The sequence below is a fragment of the Nyctereutes procyonoides genome, unplaced genomic scaffold (assembly GCF_905146905.1).
Source record: "Nyctereutes procyonoides isolate TBG_1078 unplaced genomic scaffold, NYPRO_anot_genome, whole genome shotgun sequence".
Taxonomy (NCBI): domain Eukaryota; kingdom Metazoa; phylum Chordata; class Mammalia; order Carnivora; family Canidae; genus Nyctereutes; species Nyctereutes procyonoides.
The window spans coordinates 61,175,751-61,195,527 of record NW_026575046.1 but is presented as its reverse complement, the minus strand read 5'-3'; the positions used below and the strand labels follow the sequence as shown (position 1 = coordinate 61,195,527).

Sequence of the window (19,777 nt, the reverse complement as noted above, 5' to 3'; positions counted from 1 at the left end):
GCCCCAAACTTGGGAACCAGCTTCAGAGGATTTTTACAGAAATTGCTCTGGACCAAGAGTGCTCCCATGGGTATTTGCCTAAGAAATTGAGCGTCTTCGTGCTCCAGCAGAGTGGTATTTATATCTTACTGGTTTTACATTACTGTGTCCCCCCCTTCAGGAATGCAGTGAAAAAAGCCCTTGCTTTGGTTGGCATATCCCAGGAATAGTGCTCTTCTATCTGATTTCTGCTTAAGAAAAAGTATTTTGTGGGGCGATCTTTCATAATTGTTTTTCTACTCATCAGACCCAAGGTCATTGCCTTGCCCTCCTCTCTTGCAAAAATGATTAGAGCACTGAGTGCACAACATGGAAAGTCCTTTGGGTGAGCCTGAACCCCGTCCGTTGGGTCTGTGTGACTCTTAGCAATCTCATCTTCCCACTAAACTTGGAACCTTAGTTTCCTCTTTTTTGTAAAATGGAATTAATAACATCCCCTGCCAATTACCCAGGGTTAGGATGAGGATCAAAGAAAAAAAAATGATCATAAATAAAGAGCTCAGAAAAATACTAAATCACCACAGGAAGGAAGGCATCATTATTATTGTTTTCTTTAAGGTCATGAACAATTTCTATTAGGCAATGCAACATAATTACTGCAAGAGGCATGGCCTTCTCAAGGCAAGCCCACTTTAAGTCCTGGTTTCTCAGGAGCCCATGATCCAAAGTCCCTGACTTACCATATCTTTCTCCAGAGGTCCCGTTGGCAAGCTGCTTTGGAAGAGATTTGAGACGGCATATGCCAGAAGCTACCAAGCCCGATCTAGTCTACCCCAAGGAGCAATGGTGTTTGAGGTTGGTTATTGGAGCAACGGCAAATAAAGGTGATTGGTGGTGGCCAAGTCCTCTTCCTGGACCAGTCTGAGGGTACCACAAGGGAAAACTCTGGACCTTGGTATCAAGGCAGCAGTCCCAAATAGAAAAAGAGTCAGCTCCCTTTTGGGTTACAGCATCCTCAGACTCAGTTTCCCTTTCAACCCTAGTACAGCCATCTTCACATATGGCGGTCCCACCTCGACTGGAAATGACTATGCAAAAATTCTCCCTCCTCCATGGTCTTAGCTGTCCTCCTTTTTGTACACCATACTGACTATGTTCAAGTGGACACACCACCTCAGCATCCCTGCAGGGTCCAGAGATAGGGATTAGGCACTAGGTTCTTTCAAAGGTGTTGATGGTGGTGATTTTTCCTCCCCTGCTCTAGAAAGCGAGGACAGAGCATTTTTTCATGTCTCTTTAAACTGCTGGATGAAACATAAACATATTCAAGAAACCTCTTGATGTTTAGTGTTTCTTTAATAGGAAAAGGAGAAGGGAAACAAATTTGGGGGAAAGGGTGGGAGGGGGGGAAGGGGGAAAGAAACACTACTTACGCCGTTTGCAGCCGCATTTTTTTATTCTTTTGGGATCTGTGATGTCATCATGACAGGCCTTGCAGTAAAAAAATGCCCTGGAGAAAGAGAATGGAAAAACTGACACGTTTCATAATCCACCCGAATGAAATGAGTACCACATTTCCTCCACCGTGGTGCCAAATTAATGAAACACGCCAGCACTAATTTCCTTTAATCTTTTGAAAGGTTTAGACGTTTACAGACGGAAATGTTTGTTGCAAGACCTTTTATTTCAAACACAAGATTCTGCATTTTGAGTTAGTGCTTCTTTTAATAAACTTTCCTTTGAAAAGGAACTGGGGGAATGGCTGCCGATGTGACACCCTGGGTCTGCTTGCTCGTCTTTCGTTTTTGGGCACAGTATTCAGTGCCGCCCATCGGAACACGTAGGCAACCAGCCCCAGGCCCCTGGTCGGGAAGTTGAACACATCTCCGAGACCCTTGCTGTCTGGTCAGATAGCTATCAAAGGGGCTGCAAGGATAGGGTTCCACAGTCAAATAAAAACATTAGCCTTGTCAGTCTGAAAGCACATTTCTTTCCAAAGTGAGGGAGATTAAGGAGGAAGGTGACAGGGAAAGACAAAAGTGGTGAGTCAAAGGGGTCCTCTGTCAAATTTCTTCTGGCATTTCATAGCCCATATTTGTTTCCAAACTGGAAGGATCAACTCTCGTACTCTCCAGCCCCAAGAACACGTAATTAATGGATGTTTTCCTCTCATGGTGAAGCACAGCTCAGCTGAGCATTGCAGTGAGGTGGGCAGAGGGCACTCTTGGGTTGGGTACCCAGTGGAAGAAGTCAACAAAAAGATCCCCTCAACTGACAAAAGTGTCAAGCTGTGGTTACAAAGCACATTGGCTGTGTCAAAGATATTCTGGATGAGAGAAAACAAGATCATTCAAGCACAGAATGCATAAGACCTAGAAGAACAGCACTGGAGGCCTATATTCTTTTAGGACAGGGGATTACTGGGATAAAATTCCCTGGAACAATCTTACAAGCTCTGGAAATAGGGACTAACAAAATCCTTGGCTTTACCACTCCCAACATAATTGAATGCCAGGGATAAACATGGTCTTCCCTTCACCAAGACTATAAAGAAAGAAACACAATTCCTGACTACTCTATTCCTAGGATCCTTTTTATATTTTCACAGGACTTGCGCATGTGATTGGCACCGATTAGAATCAATGTTAAGACTTTGGGATCTGGAAGACATCTTAGGGGTCCCCAGGGCTCTGTTCCCATCTGTAAATTGAGGGGGTTGTCAGAACCTGCCCAAAGTCATCCTGTGCTGGGTTTGGCCGGCCCCAGGACTTCTAAAATCCAAGCTCTTTCTGCTCTAGTCACTATTTCTTCAAATAATAAATTTCTTTAAATGCCAGTGTTTATCCATGTTGAGAAGGAAAGAAAGAAAGAAAAAGAAAGAAAGAAAGAAAGAAAGAAAGAAAGAAAGAAAGATAAAGGAAAGAAAGAAAGAAAGAAAGAAAGAAAGGAAAGAAAGAAAGAAAGAAAGAAAGAAAGAAAGAAAGAAAGAAAGAAAGAAAGAAAGAAAGAAAGAAAAGCTGATTATTTGTCTTGCCGGGCAATGTGGCTATGAAAGGGGGAGGACAGGAATGGAGGAAGTCATCTTGTTTCCACTTCCCTTGGCCATCTTCTCTCCCACCTGATGCTGTTACACATGATAATAATGACAACAACTGCAGGGAACACTTATAGAGCATAGAGTATAGGCCAAGTGCTATTCTAACCATTTTATTAGTATTAATGTATTTGATCCTCAAACAATCCTTTGAAGGAGTAGTGATTATTATCTCTGTTTTACAGATAAGGAAACTGAAGCACAGGGAGGTTACATGACCTGTCCAAGGTCACACAGAGCCAGGATTCAACTGCACACAGTCTAATCCCAGAGCTCAAGGTCTTAAACACATCTCTAATGAAGAGATGATGGAACGGTAATGAGTCTGAGTAGACTATTGGGAAGATCAAGTGGATTACTTCATGAATTAAAGCTGATTCTGAAGATAAGGGTAAAGTTAACAAGTGAGATGTGGCTGGGGAGAGGGTGTCTCTGGTCTGCAGTCCTGGAGACACATCCCAACCAGAGGGAGCTCAGTAGCTAAGCTCCAGCTGAGTTTTGCCAAGTGTCATTTTTTTGCAAGCACCATGCTCGTCCCCACCCATCTCTGCCTTTCTCATGCTCACCTGGCAAAGCCCTGACCTTATTGCACACTTGCACCTGAGCAGCTGAGCTCAGGAAAGGAAACACTGATCTCACTTCAAATCCAGGGCCATGGATTCCAGAGGACTTTTCACACCCCTCAGGCCTACTCCATATCCCTTCCTTCTACTCCACACCCTCAGGCCTACTCCATATCCTTCCTTCTGCTCTCCTCAACCTCTTCCTCTCCCGCCCACCGCAGCCCTTCCCTAAGTGGCCCTCAGCAGGTGACCCTGACACACACATCATCAAGAAGACCAGATCCATACCCCAGAAGGCTGGTCTTTAGGGTCTCCTTATCCTCTGGTCTCCTGTTGTGTTCAGCCAATGGGAGGAGCCAGCAGGAGACTGGAGGATGGGAAGAGAGGGTTCTTCCTGCTGGGTCATGGAAAGGTGGTGGCCACATCTCTACCCTAAGAGGGCTCAGCTCCTGCCAGGCAGCCTTTCTTATGATACAAACTCTCTCTACAGGTTCCGATAGCTCTCCTTCCCTTTGACTGTAGATTTAGGGCTGAGAATGGCTCCCCTCTGTTGTTAGCTCTGGGATGCTTCACCATCCCTTACTGGCTCTCTTTAACTCTCTGCCCACAACTTTATATGGTCTCTTCATAAAACTCTTCTCTCTTTTCTCATTTAGGTGTGTCATCTGTTTCTGGCCAGGGCCCTCCCATAAATGACACCTCCAGCTATCATCTTTCCCCCAGACTCCAGAATCTTACATCTAACTGCCTTTATGATATCTCTATGTGTATGTTTAGTGCAAATCTCCTATTTTAACATGGCAAAATTGAATTCTTAATTTCCTACACCTCAAACTTGCTTCTCTTCCAGCTTTCCCTCTCCGTCTCAGTAAGATGGAGAACCAACATCCACCCAACTGCACAAGCTCCATATCTAGGCTCTATTCTTGATTCCTCTTTTTCACCCTCACTTCCTATATGCAGTCCACCAGTGTGCTCTATAGACTCTCTAGTAAAATATATTCTGAATCAGTCTCCTTTCTCTGCACCTCCACTCACCAGCCTAGCCCATATTATTCTCTGTCACCTACACTATGCAGTCTCTCCATCTCTGAGCACCCTCTCCTGTTGCACTATATCCCATTCTTTATAATGGAGAGGAAAGACCTTTCAATAATATAAATCAGACTACATCACCCCCAGCTTAAAACCATCAATGACTCCATCTTCTAACAACCCAACCCCTCTATCAAAACCTCTGGGAGCCAGCCCTGCCTTTCTCTCTTACCTTGTCTCCCCACACTACTCCCTCAGACATACTTTCCTTTCCTTGGCTCCCTGCACACAACAACACTGTCCTCACCTTGTCTCCTCTTCCCTTCCAATCTTTGTATGATGGACTCTTTCCCATCACCTCCATCTCTGTTCAAATGTGGCTCCTTCAGAACAGCCTTCACTTACACACAATCTAAATCAGTGACCCAGTTGCATTAAGACTTTGATTAATGTATTGTAAATAAACAAAACTGTTATTCTCTCCTCCCCAGAACTTGAGCCCCTGAAAGCAAGGACTTTGTTGTTCACCACTGCTTCCCTGGCACCTGGTACAGAGCGTTCTAGAAAGTGAGTGACCTGCAGGCATCTGATGGATGAATGAGTGTGAGAATGCTACCCAGTAATGCTAGATCTGCAAGTTTTTCAGGAGAAACCAGAAATAAAGATTTTTAAATAAAACATGATGATGTCTTCCTCTTGGCGACTCATCTATTTGTTACAATTGTGAATCAAATGAATCCTGTCTGCAAGTCAAACTGAGCCAATGAGGCGCCATTTTGTGGCTCCTACATTAAAGACCAAGGTCATTTAAGAAGGAAAATATTTAGTGGCAAGGAATAGTGGACAAGTAACCAAATGTTCATCTAAAAAATTGACCTTTCAAAGACTGGAATGGATGGTTTCATTCCTCTTTTCCTAAAATGCCGCATCTGAGTTTCTGTGAGCTAAAATCCATTCATTTCTTTGGTTGCTTTTTTTGTAGGAGAGGTACAACCTCAATCCTGGATCATCATAATCAACTTTTCCATTTTTACAAAACTTGTTTAGTTTCATTCAAGTCCCCAAGGCCCTGTCTGTGGTTTTCTGCAGTCTTCATCTATTTGAAATCCTGTAACCAACAGCATTTGCTCCAACACATCACACACTACGGAAAATTATAGGCTGGTGTTGTAGCTGATTGTGTCAGCATGTATTTGTGAATACCATAAAGCACTGAAATGAGACATATTGCACTCCCTAATACAGGAGGTAATTTGTTTTTTGGACTGCCTGGTATTTGTGACATTCATTAGCGAGAGATGTAATAGGAAATAGAATTACACAAATGGGAGCTTCATGTTATATTTGCTATCTGGGAGGTACACGTGATCTACGGTGCCGCTGTGCTCCCCAGCCCCCCTGTATGTGGTGCTGAGATGCTGCTTGTGTGTCTTACAGTCTGGATATGAGCACAACCTTTTATTCCAGGGGACCTGGAGGAGGCTTCGGTCCCATTCATGCCCACTTTCCGCTCAGGTGAACCCAGTTCTTGAGGTATTCCCGAAGAACAGTCAGGATCCATGAGCTGGATAAGGAGGTTTTCTTGTCCCCATCTGAATAATGGCAATTATTTCCCAATTTGTAGAAGTAAATTTAAGCCATTAGATAGCTCAGTTTAAAGAATTTTTCTTTTTTGTTGTTGTTTTGCTTTTTGGGGTTTTTTCTTTGTTTGTTTCCATGTTTTTCCCCTAAAAGCTTTTATAACTATTATGGTTAGTTTGCAGGAGTGGGTGAAGAGGAAAAATGTAATAGGTATCAGTTGTCAAATATCATTGTTCTGTGCTCAGCACATCAGGCTTACCTCTTGGCAAATAATTAAGAACGTAAGCCCTGGAACTGGACTTCCTGATTTTAAATCCTGGCTTTACTACTCATTTAGCAGTGGGGCTTTGGGCAAGTTAGTTAACCAGTCTGCACCCAGTCTCCTCGTGTGTAAAACGAAAATAGTAATGCTACCTATCTCATAAGGTTGTTGAGAGGATGACGTGAGTTCATGGTACCTGATACTTAGAGCAGCGTGGGCACATATTAAACTCTACATAAGAATTTTCTAGTGTTATTAAATTTGGTAGAAAGTGTGGGTTTGGGAAAAGGAAAGACCATTTCCAATCTGGGCTCTGCCACTCGCTTATGTGCTGTATATCCTTGGACAAATTATTTATCTCAACTTTACAGATGAGGAAACTAAAGCCCTTAATGGTTTTAGAAGACTTACCTTATGAGGTTATTTTGAGGACTAGCAAGAAAGAATGTAGAACACCTAGCAAAGGCCTGGTTTGAATAAGAACTCATTAAATGAAAGTAATAGGCTTACATAAATAATTGGAGATCTTTCACAATTAATAATTTATTTGAAATATTTTAAGTAACATTATTGTTAAAGTGAGTGGCCTGTTTGAGCCACATTTTCTGCTAATAAATTTTTCATAGTTCCTAGGACAGAATCAAATATAACAATATTCCATGGTGTTCTCCAAAGAGCCCTATGATGCCTAGGCTGCTTAAACAGGTTTAAGGATACTAATAAAAGTGTCATAAAACATTGAGGTCAATGAAATCCAGGGCTGTATCTACACAGGCTTAAGAATTGAAACTGACAATTTCAACTACTTACCTAGAAGGCCACAAAGAGAAATATAGCCAATTTAGTATTTCATCTGAAATTAATCCAAACCTTTTGAGATTCCACTTGGCATTTAGATTAGAAAGTGGATAATACTAGAGTAAATTTGTCTGGATATTAGGTCAAGAGTACTAGACAAGGAACCAGTTGTCTTGTGTTATGTTGTTCTGAATCAGGATGACCCTGAAAAATCACTTCAGTTCTCTGGGACTCAATTTCCTCCCTTGGAAAATGAAGGAGCAGTTAGCTAGGCCCTCCTAGTTCTAAAATGTTATTACTCTAGTTCAAAGATGTGGAATCAATTATGTGAAGAGGAGTTCACGGAAGCATTTGAAAGCATGCTCTCTTTTTCCTAAGACTCAGTACCATTGATACCTATGGACACATGGTTAAGAAGTTTTGGGGTTAGGGCCCTATACATATTGAAAGCAGGCCCATCATGGTGGATCAAGATGTCTATGGCTGGGCCAGAAAGGAAGGCAGATATATATAAACACTTACCTTTTAACTTCTTTGGCATCACTTGCGATGAAAAATCCTAAAGTACCTTCTTGGATCTTAAGATGGTTTCCAGGATTAATTAATATACTGCTCAGTGAACAAAAACAAACAAAGAAGGCACATTTGTGAGGTCATGTTCTGAATAAAACCTTGAAGGCTACACTGTAATGTTAATTTTATAGGGGGCCCACTAGTCTAATGCTTTTCCCAAAGATGTTGTCTAGAGCTTGATGTCCACAGTCCCAGACACTTAAGTGGATAATGCCAACATAAAGCTCTACTGCTCAGTTCCCAGGTTGGCATACTCCCAGTTGCAGAAATCAAAGCACATCTAGGTTTCAGGACTGAGGGTATATAATGGGGTTGCCATCATGGGCTTCTGATCTGATATGTAGCCCTTTGGAAACTTCTGTTGATGGTCAACATTGAATGTTACTCATCTAATAAAGCTATTGCTATAACAATTTTCCACTAGATGACAGAGCATTAATGGGACCCCTATATACATCCAGAAACATACACATATACATATATTACTGCAGGGAATGGTACACGACACCTGTAACCAATGCAGAAGCAAACATAACATCTGCATGATGTTGGTAAATACATGTAAGTGGACTCCACGTGCAGCCTATGTAGAAGGAATTGGATCTACCCAAACAGTGAAAAAGAAAAATGCCAGCAGTTAGAAATGATTCCAGTCCACCTTTCCCAAAATGCATGGGACTGTTTGAATAATGTGTGTATCTGGTACATCCTGATCAGGGCAAACTGTAATCATAAAACAAATGTAAATTATCCCTGGAAAAACCTTCCCCTTGTAGGGAAGTATGGACCTAAATATACACTGTCCTGTTTCAAAGTGTTAAAAATGGATTAGCTGACCAAGTTGTGTTTGGACTGACAAAAGAGATACATGTATCTTAATCTAATAAATGGGTAAAATAAATAAGTTTAATATCTGCAGATCAAGAACAGAATGCAGGCATGTATTATAAAGAGACTGACAGGCTTTGGGCTTAATGAACAGGGTATTTAGGTACCCTGAATGCAGCAATAGATATAACAAAGGTGTTCTCTGATCTGAAAATCTGGCTTTAAAGTAATAGATGTTTGGAATTAGGCTAAAGGAAGTCCTCAAGTGTCTAAGGCAATCAAAATGGAGGATGCTAATTAACAAGTTGTGTTTTGTTTTATTTTTTACTGCCGGCAAAACCATTTCAGGGAAGGGCTGTGGCCAACAGAGTGACATGTCTGTAGCAATACAGGAAGGACTCAGGTAAACTTGTTCTATTGGGAAGCCTCAGAGTGGTTTGTTATGGCAAAATAATTGTCTGTGGTTGCAAGAACATCCACTATTACCCATAACGGGACCTGACAGAAGGAAACCAATCCTGTGTCATCACTGTTATTAACACTTAAATAATAGCCACAGACCATGATGATTGGTCTGTTCTTCCCTAGAACCACAGGCAACAATGAGATTCTTCAGAAATTGGAAGAAGCAGGCCACACTAAGAGCAACAGCTTGCAACTGGCAGCAGCACTGGATAGGCACCTCCTAATTACCCCTCTGCCAATTCTTTACATTGGCTTAACTGCCCTCTGACTTCTCATGATCACGAGGGGAAAAAGGGTCAGAGCTCATACAGTTTAGATGGACTCCTTTTTCAAAGCCAATTAAATGTGATGGTCTAGAAGGGGAGAATTCTGGATTTTGCACATTTTCTTACCCCTTTGCTGTCAGGCAGTACTTGTCTGCCCTATCTCTGCAATCAGAAAATGCAGCATCACCATTTAGTAGCTGTCTGGCTTTGGGCAAATTACTAAATCTCCCTCCAACTCAATATCCTCACCTACAATGATGATGATAATCATAGTCTTTCTTCAGAGATAATGCAAGATAATGTACAGAAGGCTCACTGCATATTGGTTATGGTTACTCTTATTATTTATTAGTGCAAAAAAAAGGCAAAAGTGTATTTCATTTTCAATGGAATTATCATATTTTCTTTAGCTGGCCCCACGGAATGGAACACAGGGTTCCTTATCAAAATATCCTGTTCATAATGAGATGAAGTTATAGGGTGAAGAACTGTACAGTCCACAATAATGTACAAGGACATACATGAAAAATTCTGGGTACTTATGGCATCTGACGAAGCTAATTCCTTAAAGTTGGAAAAATCTACATTTTGATATGTATTTATATAAGAGTGTAAAAAAAGCTTCTGAGTGAAAAAAAAATCCAATCATGATTTCAACAATGCAATTCAAAAGGGGAAATTTGACACTCATCAATGTCTTGGTGACATATATGTGCAAAACAAGCTTTGCACAGAACTCTTTTTTACATTATGTGCTTCTCTAATTGCACTCCAGTGATCAAGCCCACTGTGTCATAGTAGGAAGACAGTGATAGCAAGGTTCCTATCAATGAAAAGTTTCTTTTCATTTACTCTGTTCTTTATCAGCAGTGAACAAGAATTGGCTTACAATGAGAATTTGGGATTATCATTCCAGAGACTGCAGGTTGAGATGATTTATTACAGCCTTCAAGCCTACTTTAGTCGAGTTAGCATGGTGGAGACAAAAGATCTGGGGCACTGATAGAAGGCAGATTTGTGTTCAAATCTGTTTCACTGCCAATGCTAGTTAAGCTAGCAGGTGCATGTGTCAGGCCTAGGAGTTCAGACTCTGGCCTGGAGCATGTGGGGGCCACTAAGCCTCACTCTCCTCATCTATGAAATGGAGGGAATAATCTCCAGCTTATAGTGTCACTAAGAGAGCTAAAGTATATACTAGGTGCTGAGTGACTGCCACATAGTAGATCCTTAATGCATGGTCACTATTAATAGTAAGCATGGTTATTAAAACAACTAAATAAGAAGCAAATAATCTGTCACAGGGGCTAGCTCTCCATTTTGTTCTTGGTGCTAATAAATCACCAGAAGGCCCCCTATTGGCATTTGAAAGACCTTTTTACTGACTACAGTATCCAAAATATTATATCCCTCTACAACATCTGGAGACGGGCTAATTTGGACTGCCTTCTGGCTGCAGAGTGGAGTCTATCTGTGTTCCTCAAACCTTATGCACCTCCAAGGACATCACTGACTATGTGATTCCAGGATGCCTTCTGTTCTCTTTTAGAGAGGGCTTAACAAGGAGTAAGAGGCTTTGAGTCATCTCTTTAAAGCATGTGTGACGCTTTATGCTCACATTAGCAGCTATCAAGCTAAGGCAGCTTTCTGGGTGGGAATTGAAAGAACAAGCCCAGATCTTGAGAATAATGAAGGAAAGAAGTCTAGATACATAAGAATGTTCACTGTGCTGTATTCCATTCATATATTTAGCAGTTTGGTTAGAGAAGCATGTGGTCCTGATTCCACGGGCCCACTGCATATAATACTCCCTATGTAAAGGTACAGGCTTCAAAGTCTCTTTGAGGAAATGCATTACTCTTTTTAATACTGTAGACATTAAGTCTTCTATCCACATTCCGTATCTAGAAAATTTAAATAAAATGTTAATCCTCCTCTTTTTGAAAAAAAAAATATATAAAAAGGATCCTACACAGCAGTAATTTTTTTTCCCCAGCAAAATTCCTACTACCCTCAGAATATGTGATTGACCTCCTACTGGGAATATGTAAATCTGTCCAAAGGTCTTTGTTTGATCTCTTAAAAGAATATCCAATGTTAAGTTTGTTTTGTTCTTGTGACTGCCAGACATCTCCCTCCCTATGCATCACGTTAAATCAGTCCCTGGCTCCAATTGTGTCTAATTTACTTGCTTATCAGAGATAAACTTCAAGATGTGTCATGTGAAGAATCAAGAAAATCTCTAAGAAAAAGTCCATATATCAATTAGTAGAATTCCAATAGGGACATCTTCTTGGCAAGGGATGGACTTTCCCTCATTTCAAAGAACATATAAATTATCCTCTTTCCTCTATGACCTTGCTAATTTCAACAGAAAACATTCAGTGGCAGCTGGAGGCCAACGGCTTATGTAGCTCCTTCCCTAAGGTTTCTTGCTCTCTCTTGTTCTTTGGCTCTCAGACTACCTTTGCATTTGGCTGATTCTCTGGCTCCTCGCCCACTCTCAGGAAACAAATATATATTTTCCATGGGGAACCCCTAGTTGAAAAAAGGGAGTGAAAAGCACGCTCATATTTTATTTGTTTTTGTAAATAAGTTTCCCATGGTAGCCCGCTTAGGGCCCTGTATGCAATAGGCACTTTTCAACTATTGGTGGAAGGAACGAAAAATATAAATCAAAGGTCTCAGTTCCAAAAGTGTTCCTCTCCCTCTCCAGTGAGGAGAAAGGTAGACACAGCTGTTCTTTCAAAGATTGAGCCAAGTTCTTAACAATCAGCCCTACCAAAGGAGGGACCTCACCTTTTCTAGGGGGTTGGCACATGAGGTAACCATCTTCTGGATGCACTAAGTACAAAAATGTAAATACACAAATATATAAACAGCTAGCCACTTGGGGGAGTAGCAGCAGTTGATTTCAATATTGAAAGTACCACTCAGAGTTGAAACACAAGAACCTAGAACTGGCTAGCAGGGCTCAGTTCAACAGAGAAACGTCCCAGATGGGTTCCTCCGGAAGGGGAGCTCCAGGCCTCAAGGTACAATGCATTTCATTGTGTATGTCACGCTGAATTTGAGTCAGGTTGGAGATTTGGGGCTTGATGGGGCAAAATGATTTATTCCTTTTCTCCACCACTTATGCATAACAACTAGGAAACATCTACTTATTCCTTCTTCCATCATCATAAACTTTACTTGTTTGTTGTTTTTGGAGACAACCAAAGATGAATAGTTCAGCTGAACCATATTTTTTAAAAGAATCTTGTATCTATTATGGGTAAATTAACAGGTGTGTATTTCTCCTCCCACCCCCCTCAGTTTTTGGTAGGTGTAATGTACCATTCCCCGAACAATGACAAAATTATCAGTCACATGAGAATATAATTTGTACTTGAGAACATGATAATTATATCTGTGTCTAGCAAGCTAATGGGACTTCATTAACTAAAGCAAGGGAATTAGAACCATCTAAAACTTCAGTTCACGCCTTGCCCAGATGAATCACACCACTGGGAAGTGGCCTCTTTGAGCACCCATGGTCATATATGATTGCTATCAGGTGGAAATTGGTTTCAGCCAATTGTTTACCCTTTCAGGAGTATAACTGCCCTGCAGTTGATGGGCTGGGTTAGGGCACAGCCTACAGGAGCCCCAAATCTCAAATATTATTGTCTTTCTGGAACTTTTTATTTTTTCTGGGCTTTCAATTATATGCTGCTGGAGTCCCACACAACTAGACACACACACTTTTGCTTATAGAATCTATGTAGGAGACACAGTGTGTATTCCATGCTTCAATATATTTGAGCCCAGGTCACTCACACAGAGACAGCATAGTAAAGATTGCTCCCAGTTGGTCAGACTCAAATGCCTGCGACTGTGGTACGCCAATGATGTGGGCAAGGAATTATTGGGCCTGAACCCATCACAATGATTTTAGAAATGGCATTTAAAAATATATTTTGCACATAAGGAAAACAGCAGCCATAAGGGATGGGGAAGAAATAGTTCATTTGGAAAGGAAAACAGTGGCTATTTGGCTCTGGGAGCAAGCCATGTCACTTTGTGGTACACTTTAGGACAAGTCATGCTATGTCACAACATGCCTCCACCACAAGATAAAAGGACTCAAAGGCCAAAAGCCAACAGCAGAGGTGCAACCACTGTGGACCTTTGAAGATGCAAAGTGTTGCAGTAACTTCTTGCAGTTGGATCATATCAATAATACCAAACTGACAGGAAGCCACCTCTATTGTCACACATCTACTCCAAAAATCACAGAGGAATCTGACTTTGGAAAGAGTTCCAGACAAATACCCCCACCACACACACACATACACACACACACACACACACACACAATTACAAACATGAACAAGTGACAGTGATTCCAACCACGGAGAGAAACAACTCTTGAGAAGATGAACACAAAGGCATCTCAATAGTATGTTTTCAACAATACTGTTTTAGAGAACACATTATTGAAAAACTACACTTGAAATATTAACCAAAAAAGTTAAAAGAAAATGCTATCAATGAGGATTTGGTCATGCTTCATGCAACAGAGAACAGCAGCATAACAGGGTGATGTCACATGGTGAAAGCTGAGATACTTCACATTAAGAAATATGCCCAAACACACTGGGGAAAAAAATAAAGCCATGAGTTCATCTCAATAAACGGTACTCATTCACTAAATCAGATGTGATAATCTGGCAATTAGGTAGCAGTGTTCTAAGTCTGTACCGAGTATTGCCCAGGAAATAAAATATGCAAAATATTATCATCAAAATAAGTGTAAGGGAAAGAAAGTTGAATGTTAGTTGAGCTTGGTCTCTGTTTTGTGGATAAAAGGACACGAATCCTGCTCTACAAACTGGAAAGCGGACACGAGGAGGAGGAAGTCACTGGGAATGTGGATGTGGTATGCAGACAAATGGCACCACAGAGTCCGGTGGACACCAAGACACGTCAGGACAGGACAGAAACAGACACCAGGGGCTAGAGAGAAGCGTCCTCCTTCTCAACATTGTTGGCACTTGTTCCCATCATTGGTGCCATAACTGAAAACAGGGACTTGCACCTGTTGGTTTTTTAGGTCTCCTGCAAAGAAGTTAGTGCGTCATCCAAAAGAATCAACAAACTGAACAAGAAAAGCAATCTGCTACTTTTCAATGTTTATGTGCTCTAGTTGGAGAGGGGTTTAATTATAAATATACATATATATATTTACATATATATATATATACTAGACAAGGGAACGAGATTATATGTATGTGTATACATATATATAATCTCTATCTTCCTGAATTCTTGGCAAATGGTTAGTCCTGTGGTTAGCAGTGAAGATAGCGGGTGGGGGTTGGGAGGAAGGTTAACGAAGAGCGCATACCGCTTTCGGCTTCTGCAAAACGACAAGAAAAGAATTTAAAATCAAACAATTTGATAATAAATTGACTGACACCAGAGGGAAAGAAGGAAGAAAACCTTTGTTTCAAATTATTTGAAGGATGCATGTGAAAACAAGGTTTTTCAGCAGAGCATGGAAACAGCGTCATGGGGTCAAACAACAGAGGAGGTAGTTCAACACAGGCTGGGGGGCAAAGGGGTGGGGGGAGAGGCTGGGTTCTTCTAATTTTAACGCCCAGCCACTTAGAAAATGGGAGAGGAAAGGAAATGGGAAATTCTTCAATGAAGAAAAAAAAAACAAAATTCTTAGCTCAGGAAGGGTCAAAAGTTCGATTCTTTTTAACATGGATATTGTGTTGGAGAAGTTAAGTGTTTTCTCAGAGGCATGATCCACATTCCCTCCCACACACCTTTTTCCACAAGAACCAATGTGTTCCACACTGAGACCAAGCCACATGAGAGGAATTAAAGTTGGCAAAGGCACACAGAAAGCCAAAAACAAAGCCAAACAATTTCTTTTCACTCTTTTCTGAAAGAAAAAAAAAAACCTAAAAATCTGTATCTATAAATATGGCTTTGTTGAAAACATCTCAGCTTTGTGAGTTAATTGAAGGGTCCATCAAAGAAAAGACTTTGTCTTCAGGGAAAGCTCTTAGTTATTTTTCTTAGAATAGTGACAGCAGATTCACACTGAACCATTACCAGACTTTTTCTCTCCCTCTTTGTGACCAAAGGTGGCAGGTGGGAGATGACTGGTCAAGGTTCAGGGGGCAGACTCCTGCCATGAAATTATACAGGAATGGTCAAGAGACGCTATTCAGCGTTAGCGCCACCTACACCATCACACTTTTTTGAGAGATGCACCGAAGTGATAAAGAGAGAAGACTGAATTACACAGATTTACTGACGTGGCAACATGAAGAATGTCATTTGCAAAAACCCAGAACACATGTTTCCCCCTCCGCAGGCACAGGTGACTACTAGCCACCATGTGGGAAAGTGGGAATTCCAGGAACACCGACTCTGTCTGTGGAACAGCAAATAGCCAGGGCTCTGGGTCCCCCTTCTTTGCACATGATATTCTTCAGTTTGCCATCACAAAAAGGAAAACTGTATCTATACATAATTATTAACTGCTATGGCCACGCTTTACATGTAGCTACCAAATCTACCATTTTTAGTTCCTCTTGGTTGATTTGGATTTTCCAAATAGCTTAGCCTTTGATCAGATTGACTTTGTGAAAGCAATCTGATCTGGTGGTTAAGGTAACAGGGAACATTGGATTGACTTGCTGACAATCCAGTGTTTTTTGGTTTTGGTTTGTTTTGTTTGCTTTTTGTTTTGCTTTTTGTCAGAGACGCTGACTGTATGTTTGGAAGTCTGGCTTTATGGCATTAATTACCCAGAGAGAGCGTCCATTTGGAAGCCCAGCTTTATTGAGTTATTCATCTAGATAATGAAAACTCCTTAGATGGTGATAGCGAGCACCTTCTAGTCCTGCCCTGCACTTAATGTATTAAGGCACATGTTGGAGGGTATCTGTCCTCTACACTTGGGCAGTCACGGGAAGACTTACTTCCTATCGCTAGGAATACACCCAGATGTCATCCTAGAGGACGAAAGCCCACACATTTCTCCATAAGCTCTTTCTTCCAAAACCCATTGATAAAAATTGGGGGGAAAAAATCATCTCTATTTTATCGGTAATGCGTATGGTCCTTCATCAACAAACTCCCGGGTTAATGGGATGCTTCCTTCATCTGGCGAGAACTCATGTATCGACTGGGCTGTTATCTATTTCAACCAGACCCTGTCCCTCCTCAGTCTGATGTGCACATAATTAAGTGCAAAATAAATAAATAAAGAGGGCTCCTGCCTCTGAGCCCTGCTCTCCTGGCTAATTTACATGAAGCGGACATTGTGCCACCTGGATTTCGGTTGCACCGGGAAAAGCACATATGGTACACAATAGGCTGCTTGTAATTTGGCCATCAAGAGGGCCGGTGCATCTCATCACGGCCCTGCCCTATCCTTGCTGTGGAGGGGGCCAGAATCCACCTGCTTCATGCTCACGGCAGTAAACAGGGTTTTGAGGATGGGGCCTGTCCCTGGTTTTGTGCAGAGAGGGTGAAAAGCCTAAATTGGCACAATCAGACCTCCGGATGCCTCATCGCCCTCCTCTGGAGACACACTTTCTGAATGTCCAACAGGGCTTGGGATGCCAGGGGTCCGCAGCAGAGGTGGCCGCATCTGGCTGGGCATGCCCTGAGATGTGCCGAGGCTCAGAGGCGCATCTACCAGGGGCCTGAGCATGTTAATCACGTGGAGGACAGAAGCAGGTGGGCCGAGCTCCCTGAGAGCACGCTCATTGCCTCGCAGGTGTCAGCAGGCCACTGGGTGGTGGCACGCTTACCGGCTCTCTCGGTTGGCGGACTTGTACTCAATGGCTATCATTAGGAGCTTGAGCTTCACGAAACATAGCCTGCAACGAGATGGAGAAACCTCCCCGTCAGTGCTTGTGGATGACCGGAGCCACACAGCAAACACCACTACGACCTCTCTATCACCCGATACATTCATTATCCCAGGGACCCTTAGCCCACAGTCGCCAGGCTGAAGGGAGGGGGTAGGGGCGACACCTCCCCATCTTCCCCATTAAACCTGATTTCTCGTAAGCGATAAGGCACTGAATGTTCAAAGTGCAAATTGCCCTAGGGTCTGGATGTCTAGACACAGACCCCAAGCAGGGATTTGTGCCTGGGGATTTAGGCTGGGCCAGATTCATTAGTTACTCGGTCGGGTAGTAAAATGTTAACTGCAGGGGGAGGGAGGTATTTGGAGCAGCTGGACCTGTTATTTGGATTCCATTTCGGTCTTTTGTATAAATGGCTCATATTGTTGTTCTGAGCAGACCCCTGTGCATTCGGAATGATGGTAATAATCCTTAGCCTCCATGTAACTGCCCAGCACATGACTGTGGCACCATCACTTCTGGCCCCATCCAGGCGGCCTCACCTCATCTGCCCGGTGCCCTCACCTGCAGCCCAGGCTGCTCTGAGCCTGGCTTGTTCCAGCCTCCATGCCTTCCCTGATGTGATTCCTATCCCAAATGCCTTCTCTTCTCCCAACCTTCCCTCCCAAGTGCCCATCAAATCCAGCCTTTGTGCAGCTTTTCTGCCTCCACTGCCACCCTCTGGTTTTCTGTTCCCAAAACACCACCCCCAACCTCTGCCTGCAGCACCTTGTCTGCAACAGCCTCCTTCAGTCTTTAATCAACTGCATACTGGCTGTGGTTGCTCTCTATTGCATTCTGTGTCTGAACTTTAGCTCCTCAACCAGCGTGACTTCTTTAACAGTTTGGGACTTATTTGGAATTCCCCATAGTGCTGTACAGGGAACCACTGGCACACAGAAATTCAGTAAATGCATGATTTCCACTTACTGGTGTTCTAAGAAAAGAATAAAAGGTCCAACAAGGCATTTATGCATAAAGATGTTCAAGATAGTGAACTTTATACAGAGTAAAAAAAAAAAAAGGCAACCCAGATGTCCAATAATAAAGCAATGGTTCAGTAAAGTATGGTACGATATGTTTTAGCATTCAACATGACTCTGAGGAATATTTCAAGATATAAGATTAACAAATAATGTTATATAGATACAAACATGTGAATAACATGATACACTTGGGTGAAAATATATATTTATATACTCATAGAAATGAAAGTACACACACAGAAGAATTACATAGATTATATATTATAAGTTTCTATAATGAGCATATGTTTTAAGGACTTTTTGGATATTAAGACACTAGCTGATGGATAGGTTGAGGAGTGAGTAGGTTATCGAGCTGCAACACTATAAAGAGGAAGATGCACTGGGTCACAAGTCGGGGCCATTCCTGGTGCTCTCATTTGATCCCCTCAAAGTCTCTGAGACAGAAAGATGGCCCCAGTTATTCTTTTATTGATATCTCTATGTTACTAAGGTGATGAACCTAGGCTCAGAAAGCCCATGTCCCCAGCTAGGACCTGGTAGGATATACATCTTTAACTCAGGGAGGTCTATTTTGTATTGGGACAGATAGATAATAAGCATATATGCAAGTGAATAAATTATAAATTTCCAGATGAGGAAAAGTGCTATGCAGAAAACAAAACAACCCAAGAGGACAAAGAGTAACTGGGAAGGCCCATAAATACGGGAAAACAAACTGATGGTTGGCAGAGGGGAGGGGGTGGGGGGAGGAGAAAAATGGGTAAAGGGGAGTGGGAGTTCTGGGCTTCTAGTTATGGGCTGAATGAGTCTGGGAACTAAAGGCACAGCATAGCTTGAATAGGCATGCTATTGTAATAGCAACGTATGGAGGCAGATGGAAGTTCCGCCTGGGGTGAACACAGCATAACATATATAATCATCAAATCACTATGTGTGCACCTGAAACTAACATTGGGTGTCATCTATACTCCCATAAAAAAACAAAAATCCCAAACTGACCAAACAAAAGAGAGTAACTGGGAAGATGCGTTATCCGCAATGGTCCAGGAGGACCATTCTGAGAAAGGAAAGCTAAAGCACAGGAGGTGAGGGGAAGAGGCAAGCAATGAGAGGATCTGGAGAAAAATTCTTCCAGGGAGTGGAAGCAGCAAGTGCAAGGGTCCTGAGGCAGGAAGGAACTCAGGGTGTCTGAAGATCAGCAACAAAGGCAACTAGACTGCAGCCAAGTGAGCAAAGTCACATGTGACAGTAATTAGCTCAAGGGAGCTGGGCAGGAGCATATTTGTGAAGACCACTGGTCATGGCAGCAAGTCTGCCAGTCTGCCATTTATTCTAAGTGAAATGGGAGGCTTTGGGGTGGTTGCAAATAGAAAAGCAATGAGGTTGGTGAGGGCCTCATGCTCTCTAGCGGAAGTAAGACCAATTGCT

The 19,777-nt window shown here is 42.2% G+C and overlaps 1 protein-coding gene across 1 annotated transcript in view; it reads right to left on the bottom strand.

Moving 5' to 3' along the window:
• KCNMA1 (potassium calcium-activated channel subfamily M alpha 1) overlaps positions 1-19,777 on the bottom strand; it is a 709,595-nt gene that overhangs the window by 125,978 nt on the left and 563,840 nt on the right. The window contains 4 exon segments of the mRNA XM_055325743.1: positions 1,413-1,489; positions 7,835-7,921; positions 14,831-14,842; positions 17,262-17,330. Coding sequence (XP_055181718.1) covers positions 1,413-1,489; positions 7,835-7,921; positions 14,831-14,842; positions 17,262-17,330 — 245 coding nt within the window.